The sequence below is a fragment of the Sander vitreus genome, unplaced genomic scaffold (assembly GCF_031162955.1).
Source record: "Sander vitreus isolate 19-12246 unplaced genomic scaffold, sanVit1 ctg362_0, whole genome shotgun sequence".
Lineage (NCBI taxonomy): Eukaryota > Metazoa > Chordata > Actinopteri > Perciformes > Percidae > Sander > Sander vitreus.
In genome coordinates this window covers 67501-77500 of record NW_027595497.1, presented here as the reverse complement: position 1 = coordinate 77500, position 10000 = coordinate 67501, and the positions used below count along the sequence as shown (strand labels likewise).

The 10000-nt window shown below is 42.1% G+C and overlaps 1 protein-coding gene across 1 annotated transcript in view; it reads left to right on the top strand.

The window, feature by feature from the left end:
• ttc39b (tetratricopeptide repeat domain 39B) overlaps window positions 1-10000 on the top strand; it is a 24538-nt gene that overhangs the window by 5265 nt on the left and 9273 nt on the right. Inside the window, exons 4-14 of the mRNA XM_078245079.1 lie at window positions 281-351; window positions 468-535; window positions 1167-1231; window positions 1401-1506; window positions 2402-2467; window positions 3201-3309; window positions 3513-3580; window positions 4049-4108; window positions 6034-6195; window positions 7428-7519; window positions 9885-10000. The exon at window positions 9885-10000 is cut by the window's right edge and continues 5 nt beyond it. Of these exons, the coding sequence (XP_078101205.1) occupies window positions 281-351; window positions 468-535; window positions 1167-1231; window positions 1401-1506; window positions 2402-2467; window positions 3201-3309; window positions 3513-3580; window positions 4049-4108; window positions 6034-6195; window positions 7428-7519; window positions 9885-10000 (983 nt within the window). The remainder of the gene's footprint in view (window positions 1-280; window positions 352-467; window positions 536-1166; window positions 1232-1400; window positions 1507-2401; window positions 2468-3200; window positions 3310-3512; window positions 3581-4048; window positions 4109-6033; window positions 6196-7427; window positions 7520-9884) is intronic.

The window sequence follows — 10000 nt, the reverse complement described above, 5'->3', positions numbered from 1 at the left end:
AGGGCAGGATTATGGACAACTGCTTGGATTTCGGGACTGTCTGGTCACCCTACACGGCGCCAAACATCGGCATGTTAGCATTGTCTCATATATCTCATATATTGAGTAGCACCATCGTGCTGAAAGACCTTTGTTTTCAATAACAATGAAGATAATAAATAACGTAGTGACAAAACTTTGGGTGTTTCGTAATGGCGTTTCGCCTTAAACAGATACATGACTGTACAACGTGAAGATGTGTCTTCATAATACAAGTTCTCAACCCAAACGGTCTCTGCAGGTTCAGGAAGAAGAACTCGGTGGTCGGCTCTCTGTCCAGTCTGATCAGCAAGCAGTCCAAACTGCAGGAAGGTATGTAAACACAAGTCCCGCCCCCCCCCCCGCCCCCTACACAGTTTGATTGACAGCTGAGGTCTGCAGGAAGTGCAGCAGGAAGTCACTGTGCTGCTGTGTTTGTGTGTTTGCAGAGGAGATGCACGCAGAGATCTGCTACGCTGAGTGTCTGCTGCAGAAAGCCACACTGACGTTTGTACAGGTCTGTCTGTCTGTCTGTCTGTCTCTCTGTTTCTCTGTCTCTCTGTTTACCTGTCTGTCTCTCTGTCTGTCCATCTGTCTGTCTATCTGTCTCTCTGTCTCTCTATTCACCTGTCTGTATGTGTCTGTCTGTCTGTCTCTGTCCGTCTGTCTGTCTCTCTGTTTGTCTGCCTGCCTGCCTGTCTGTCTGTCTGTCTGTCTATCTGTCTAAATATCATAATTCCCCTTTGAAACAACACATTACAGTCTATTTATTTGTTGTATTAAATGTAATTGTTCCCCTCTCTCTCTCTCTGTCTCTCTGTCTGTCTGTGTCTCTCTCTCTCTCTCTCTCTCTCTCTCTCTCTCTGTCTCTCTCTCTCTCTCTCTCTCTCTCTCTCTCTCTCTCTCTCTCTCTCTCTCTGTGTCTGTCTGTGTCTCTCTCTCTCTCTCTGTCTGTCTCTCTCTCTGTCTGTCTGTCTCTCTCTCTCTCTCTCTGTCTGTCTCTCTCTCTCTCTCTCTCTCTCTGTCTCTCTCTCTCTCTCTCTCTCTCTCTCTCTCTCTCTCTCTCTCTCTCTCTCTCTCTCTCTCTCTCTCTCTCTCTCTCTCTCTCTCTCTCTGTCTCTCTCTCTCTCTGTCTGTGTCTCTTCCAGGATGAGAATATGATCAGTTTTATCAAAGGAGGCATCAAGATTCGAACGAGCTACCAAATCTACAAGTGAGTGACTCTTGACGTCACCAGCGACTTGATTTAAAGAACAGTGTTTGAATAGAGCTTCGTGTCTGGATCGAAAAATGTAACGTTTTAAATTAAAGGTTCAACCTGTGAGTATAAATAAGATCATGATTCTATCCTTTCCTGATTGTGTCTTTGTTTCGTCTGATAGGGATTGTCAGAACGTGCTGAATGTCAGTCAGGACCTTGCCGCCCAATCAGACGCTTTCAGACAGTTTGAAGGCGGAGTCAAGCTGGGCATCGGATCCTTCAACCTGGTGGGTTTTAATCAAGGGGGTCAGCGTTGCCTCAGAGCTCGAACCTCCTATGGCGATTTTGATGCTACAAAACGATCACCCGACGTTAGCATCCCATTGACTCCCATTCATTTTGACGTCACTTTGACAGCGAATAGCGTTTAAAGACTCTATTTGTCCGTTGTTTATTTCTAAAGAAACACAACAATGTATAAAAGGCTCCATTACCTTGTAGCTCACGTTATGGCTCCGTAGCAGACGTTGTTATAACAATAGGCTAACGATTGTGTCATAACCACGAGACTTCCTGTCTCATAGTAGAGGAGTTACCGTATAGTACAGGAGAAGCTCTCAGGCAGTTTGGACTTCCATTAGCTGTTTAAGTGTAATGACTAATGTTAACTATCATTTTAGTGATCAATAATGAGCCTGTGTCTATGTTATCTCCTTACATATACCTACGCTCTCCGTCTCTGCTAGATTGGGAATGATTGAGATTTCTCTTGGCACAGCTACCAGAAGACTTCCAACTTTCAGACAGGTTGCTCACGTCACATCTACGTCTTCAAGCTCAGTTGGAGGCTGCTCAGTAACGCTCAGCCATCACCGGGAAAGAGCTTCTAATGTCCTTCACTGGTCTCCGTCCAGAGACACGGGATCTGTTGGTCCATTATATACTGTCTATGGTTTTAATAGAGGTTTCACTGGTTTGTTTTATTCCCCCTGGAGTCTCAGATGGGAGGAGATAGATTGTTTTGTTTTGTTTTTGGCCAAAATTAGGCGTATGTCATCAGCATATTGGCATACATAGACGCACAGATAAAGTATGGGGTACACATATGGATTGATTGAAAATGTCATGATTTATTAGTTCATTTCATTGTGATTTGAGAGCATTTCTGTCTCTCTCTTTCAGATGTTGTCCCTCCTCCCTCAGAGGATTTTGAGGTTGTTGGAGGTCATCGGATTCTCAGGAAACAGGGTCAGTGCAAACACTTTAAAGTCACCCAAAAATCAGTCTGTTAAGTATGAAAAACTTCACCCAAAGGTAGCTGTGGTGGAAGAAGTATTCAGATCCTTTACTTCAGTAAAAGTACTAATACCACACTGTAAGATAATCTGTTACAGTAAAAGTCCTGCATTGAAAATATTACTTCAGTAAAAGTCTGTAAGTCAGGAAAATGTAGTTAAAGTATTAAACGTAAAGAAACATCCTCCCATTGTAGAAAGTGTAAAGGATCCAAACAGTTGTGTGTTTAATGGTCTCATCATCTCAGCTGGACTTGTAGGCCGTTACATTGTTGGCTAGTTTCATTTATAATAAAACATCAGATTTTTAAACTACATGTGTTTTGTGTGCAGGAATCTTAATGTGTAAAGTAACTAGTAACTAAAGCTGTAACAGATGAATGTAGTGGAGTAAAAAGTACAATATTTCTCTCTGAAATGAAGCGGAGTAGAAGTAGAAAGTGGCATGTAAAGAAAAGACTCAAGTAAAGTACAAGTACCTCAACATTTGGACTTAAGTACAGTACTGGAGTAAATGTACTTAGTTACATTCCACCACTGAATCTGAAACCGCTTTAAAGTCACCCCAAAAATCTGTCTGTTGAGTATGAAAAACTCCACCCAGTAGACCTGAAAGGCAGCTGTGAATGTCTGTTTTGTGAAATCTGACAGTGTAACAGTTACTAATCTTCCCTGTCTGTCTGCAGGGGTTTGGTTTGTCTCAGTTGAGAGAGGGAGCGTCCAGTCACAGTTTGCGGGCCATCCTCTGCTCCCTGACTCTGCTTTTCTACCGCACATATGTGTCACTGATACTCGGTAGGAAAAAGCCCCACACATTTTCCCTTTTCCATAGATATAGCAGCGCCAAAGTAGTCCAGAGCTGCTCCTTAAATTCTGTTGTTGTTGTTGTATCCCAAATGTGTGGAGTATTAGGTGCAAAAACATAGTTTTCATGCTGAGTAAAGGCCTCTTATGATTGACATTGAAGACCTAAAGATAACAGTGTTGTGTTTGATCAGGAACTGGAGAGGGGAATCTGGTGGAGGCTGAAGCTCTGCTGGAGCCGTACCAACAGAAATACCCCAAAGTAGGTCAACCACACACACAACTACACAACTACACTGCCGTACCTGAATATAAAAGTACTAAAAGTAATAAATACACAAATAAATACTCTAAACATACACTTGTGCACAGTCATCCCAGCCAATCAATATATGAATTGTACGTGGAAACATAAAACGAACTTTGGAGAGCTCTTCGTTCAGTGAAGGCAGTTTTAACAATAAAACCAAAACAAGACGTCGCATACATTTGGGGCATAACATTCTAACAAATACAAAAATAAATAAAATAATTGCACATGAGAGGGGGCAGCGAGATAAAATATAAAATATTCAGCCCAATGATTCATAAAGAAAGTTAAACCAACAATTCTGGTGTTTGTTTTAAATAAATCTGCAAAAAAACTCAAAAGTTATAGCGTGATCGACTGTTGAAATGTGTTAAACATATATTGATTAACTTAAAACTGTTTTCTGTTGTTTTCTTTCAGGGCTCCATCATTCTCTTCTACTCTGCTCGCATCTCCACGCTGCGAGGACACTTTGAGAAGGTCTGAAACACACTTTTATTTATTTATTTTTTTTACTTTTGTCGACTTAATATCAGAATCAGAAAGGGTTTTATTGCCAAGTACGTTTTTTAACACATACAAGGAATTTGTTTTGGTGTTGTTGGTGCACGTCACACATTCTTTAGATGGAATATTAAACAATATAAGTATAGGTACAAACAATATAAGTATATTTACACAGTATGTATTAAGTTAAAAATAAAGAATAAATAAAGATATAAATAAAAAATAAAGAGCAAAGAGCATTACAGCAGAGAGAGAACAGTGCCATGAAGGTGGAGAGTCAGGGTGGTTTCCAGGCCTTGTTAATAAGCCTAGTGGCGGAGGGGAAAAAGCTGTTCATGTGACGTATATTCCTTAATCTCAACCTAAACCTAATTAAACGTTAACCTTAAAACCAAGTCTGAAACCTCAATCAGAGGTTTTAAGAACCGAGAGCCTTTTTAAAAAAATGTCCAAACTTTCCAACACTCTTCGAAGTCTCCATCTCCCAAAAAGTCTTAATTTTCTAACAAAGAGGTTTCCGCCGATGTATATATGTCGTCGTTTTCAAACAATTACTATTGTCCAATTTCCCACCAATCGGTCCCAAAATGTCCCAGTTAGAGAGTAAATGGCGTAAACATTTTCTTTTTAAATCTTTACAATCATTCCCCGAAAGAACCAAGTGTGCCAACAAGTTTCTACAAAACTTGACATTTTTAGCGTTTAGCTTACTAGCTCGAAGATTGTTGTTATCTGGTAAATTACCGTATTTTCCGGACTATAAGTCGCATCAGTCAAAAAATGCGTCATGAAGAGGAAAAAACATATATAAGTCGCACTGGACTATAAGTCGCATTTATTTAGACATTTATTTCACAAAATCCAAGACCAAGAACAGACATTTAATCTGGAAAAGCAAGTTATTAAACTACCCAACAGCAGCCAGAACAAGGGGCTGAATACGGTAGGTGTCCTCTACGTTAACGTAACACATTAACAGTTATTAAACTCCACAACAGCCCCCAGAACAAGGGGCTGAATACGGTAGGTGTCCTCTACGTTAACGTAACACATTAACAGTTATTAAACTCCCCAACAGCCCCCAGAACAAGGGGCTGAATACGGTAGGTGTCCTCTATGTTAACGTAACACATTAACAGTTATTAAACTACCCAACAGCCCCCCCAGAACAAGGGGGCTGAATACGGTAGGTGTCTCTATGTTAACGTAACGTAACAGCTCTGTTGACGAGCCTCTCCCAGCAGCACGTTGTTCAAGCACCCATCTGTGGACTCCTTCCTCCAGCTCTGGCCATCTGGATTTCAGCGCGACTAGCTTTCTTTGTTTTCTTCATTGCAGTGAGACTAACCTTTTCTCCAGTCCCTCACAAGTTTCTCTCTCACTCCAAACTCTCCTTCTGCTGCTCGATGACCGTTTTCGGCTGCGTGTTTTACTACCTGCAGTCGCCTGCAGTTTCTTTTCTTTCTCAGTTGTCTTTAGGAGCAGCATATAGTCGTCACAAGCCTAGAGCGCCTCTCGCGGCTGTAGACGGTAATGTTTTCAGCATGAAATAACATTTAAAACATGTTACATTATATATATTTTGATATATAAGTCGCACCTGACTATAAGTCGCAGGACCAGCCAAAGTATGAAAAAAAGTGTGACTTATAGTCCGGAAAATACGGTAATTGTCATCGATCCAGACTAACATTGAAGGTTACAGACCAAACGCATCCACAGCTGCAGCTCCGTCAGTGAAGCAAAGGAGTAAAATTCTGATATATCGTTTAAGACTTTTAAGTTTAAATAATTCTCTTGCTCTCTTCCCTTCCTTCACATGAGTTTTCCTCCCTGTGTTTGCCCTCCGAGGCCCGAGCCATTGGGTGTTGACGTACGAAGTGTGTGGTGTGTTTCAGGCCCGGGCGCGGTACGAGGAGTGCATCAGCAGCCAGCAGGAGTGGAAGCAGATCCACCATCTTTGTTTCTGGGAGCTGATGTGGACTCACTCGTACCAACAGGAGTGGCAGCAGGCGTACCGCTACGCCGACCTGCTGTGCAAGGAGAGCCGCTGGTCCAAGGTAAACGCGCACCGTAGGGTATAATTTTGGGAAAGAAAATATCAGTTGATAGGGTATTTGTTTAGCAGCTGAGTGTGCTCACTGCACCTTTAATGGATGACGGTTGTCTTTGCCGAAGTCCATTAATACCTGACGATGGAAAGTTTTTTCCAAACAATAACTCCCAGGTTATTCCCAGGTTACGCCTAAAACTGGGAACAATCATTCCCATCCCATAACGGTCTTTTGCAATACAAACGTTGTTCACTGCTCCAGTAAATAGGACGGGCCTTAGATGCGACTTGCATCGCTTAGCAACGGGAGATATTTATATAGTCCGCTCAGCTCAGACAGCTAAGAGCCAGATAGCTAACTTTATGCTAACATGATTCAACGTCAGTTACATTGTGTACAGTTTGCAGTCAGTACTTATAATTACTGTACTGTAAAAACAGCATGTTTAACATTAAGACAAGCTAGTTATCAGTCATGTCATTGTCCCCAAAACGGCCTTAAGGCTGATTTATGCTTCTGCGTCGAATGGACAGCGTACCCCCGCAGACCCCTCTGCGTCGCCACGAACCCCCCTCCGAGCCCTCCGCCGTAGCTTGACGTGCACCTCCAAAAATTTGTAACTTTGCTTCGAAGCGACGCAGACCGCAAGGACTGTGATTGGTCAACTCGTCCTGTGTGTTGGTAGTCGGTGTTTCAAGCAGCCTGCTGTGGGGAGTAGCAACATGCTAGTTCACTGACGTAAGCTTTGCAAATAAACTCAGACATATTTTGGTTACAATGACGGGGTTATCCGTTTGTTAAGTGTCTATAATGTAATGTCAGTAATGTTTTGAAATTATCACTTCGCCAGCAAGCAGTACTTTGTGGGCATTTGTGCTAAAGTTAGCTTGCTAACATAACATAAACTGGCTGGCAGACACCTCGCAAATAACCTCAGACTTATTTAAGCCACACACCCCCTAGCGTTATGGCGGTGAAATGCACCGCGATGCGAAGCAGCCCCGACGCAGAACTCCGAAAGGGTCACAGCGCCGTAGGAGCGACGGCGTAGCTACGGCGTGGAGTTGACGCAGAAGCATAAAACAGATTTTAGCCTGGAGTAGCGACCTGAACAGCGAACGGATGTGAGAGAACGTTATTAGCTGTAAAACCAAGTAGGTTCAGAAAATGACTGAGCAGAGAATGAGTTAGTTAAGGATTACACGTTAAATCCCGTCTTGGTTTTTGACTATCTCCAGGCTATCTACGTGTACCAGAAGGCGGCTATCCTCAGTATGATGTCTGAGGAGGATGTGAAGGAGACGGGGGAGGACATCACGGAGCTCTTCAGGTCAGTCTGCCTCGTTAGAACATTAATACTGTCACCACGGAAACATCTGGCGTACCAAACAACAAACATGTGGGGCACAAAACAACAAGCATCTGGGGCACAAAACAACAAACATGTGGGGCACAAAACAACAAACATCTGGTGTACAAAACAACAAACATCTGGTGTACAAAACAATAAACATCTGGTGTACCAAACAACAAACATCTGGTGTACCAAACAACAAACATCTGGTGTACAAAACAACAAACATCTGGTGTACAAACAACAAACATCTGGTGTACCAAACAACAAACATGTGGTGTACCAAACAACAAACATCTGATGTACCAAACAACAAACATCTGATGTACAAAAACAACAAACGTGGTGTACCAAACAACAAACATCTGGTCTACAAAACAACAACTATGTGGTGTACCAAACAACAAATATGTGGGGGCACAAAACAACAAACATCTGGTGTACAAAACAATAAACATCTGATGTACCAAACAACAAACATGTGGTGTACCAAACAACAAACATGTGGTGTACCAAACAACAAACATGTGGTGTACCAAACAACAAACATCTGGTGTACAAAACAACAAACATCTGGTGTACCAAACAACAAACATCTGGTCTACAAAACAACAAACATCTGGTGTACCAAACAACAAACATCTGGTGTACAAAACAATAAACATCTGATGTACCAAACAACAAACATGTGGTGTACCAAACAACAAACATCTGGTGTACAAAACAACAAACATCTGGTCTACAAAACAACAAATATGTGGTGTACCAAACAACAAATATGTGGGGCACAAAACAACAAACATGGTGTACCAAACAACAAACATCTGGTCTACAATACAACAAATATGTGGTGTACCAAACAACAAACATCTGGTCTACAAAACAACAAATATATGGTGTACAAAACAACAAACATCTGGTGTACAAAACAACAAACATGTGGTGTACCAAACAACAAACATCTGGTCTACAAAACAACAAATATGTGGTGTACCAAACAACAAACATCTGGTGTACAAAACAACAAACATCTGGTGTACCAAACAACAAACATCTGGTGTACAAAACAATAAACATCTGGTGTACCAAACAACAAACATCTGGTGTACAAAACAACAAATATATGGTGTACAAAACAACAAACATCTGGTGTACAAAACAACAAACATGTGGTGTACCAAACAACAAACATCTGGTCTACAAAACAACAAATATGTGGGGCACAAAACAACAAACATCTGATGTACAAAACAACAAACATCTGATGTACAAAACAACAAACATCTGGTGTACCAAACAACAAACATTTTGGAATATACTAAAGGTTAGGTTTCTAGTGCCGGCGCCCTCTAGTGGCCGTAGTAGTTATGATGGGAGCAAAGCAGGAAGTAAGGTGAGGAAAAATAAGACCGCCAAATGTCCTGGTAGCGAATTTACGAATCCTACCTTCGTTTAAAAGCATATTAAGGACGGAAACGCCACTTTTAAGATGTTCCATATTCACGTTTTTGGGTCAAATGGCCTTCTGAATGGGAGTGCTAGGGGCGCTACGATGCTAGCCTCAAAATAGCTATTTTTAAACCACTAAGAAGGCTCGACACAACATGAGACTTTGCTCCAAGTATCACCAGGGACTCTACACCTTAACTCCACCGGTGACCAAAGGATATACTACATCTGTGGCTACTTGTTTTGATATTGACTCATTTTGACTGCCGAGGTGGTAGCGGCCGGAAACAACAACAGCTACGGTGAGTTGCTCTTACTCTTTTTAGTAAACTCTGGGTACACAAACAATGTTATCAATGCTGTGGTTAAGGTGTAGAGCCCCTGGTGATACTTGGAGCAAAGTCTCATGTTGTGTCGAGCCTTCTTAGTGGTTTAAAAATAGATATTTTGAGGCTAGCATCGTAGCGCCGCTAGCGCTCCCATTCAGAAGGCCATTTGACCCAAAAACGAAGACACGGTCCATCTTAAAAGTGGCGTTTCCGTCCTAAAATATGCTTTTAAACGAAAGTTTGACTCGGGTACATTCACAGAAAGACCCTAGGTTGCATTTTGGCGAGAGTTAACGCTTTAACTAAGCAGTGGCTAGTAGTTGGCGTCTAAACCTAACCAAACTGTTTCACAACGTTAACGACGTGTTTAAAACCGCGACCGTTACCTTCTCTGGTTTAGATATGAGGGCGGAAAACGCTCCCGTGGGACGTATTAGAGGAGGGGAACAAACGACTCGTAACGTCATACGGTTCAACATCTTCCGATCCTATATGTTATAAGACTTGTTTCACAAGTATAGAAGTACAATACAAAGTGTATTTGTGTGTATTTGTGTGTACAGGCAGGTGGAGGGGCTAAAACAGCGCCTGGCAGGGAAGTCTATCCCAACGGAGAAATTTGCAGTGAGGAAGTCGAGACGCTACAAAGCTGCCAACCCCGTCCCACTGGTCATCCCCG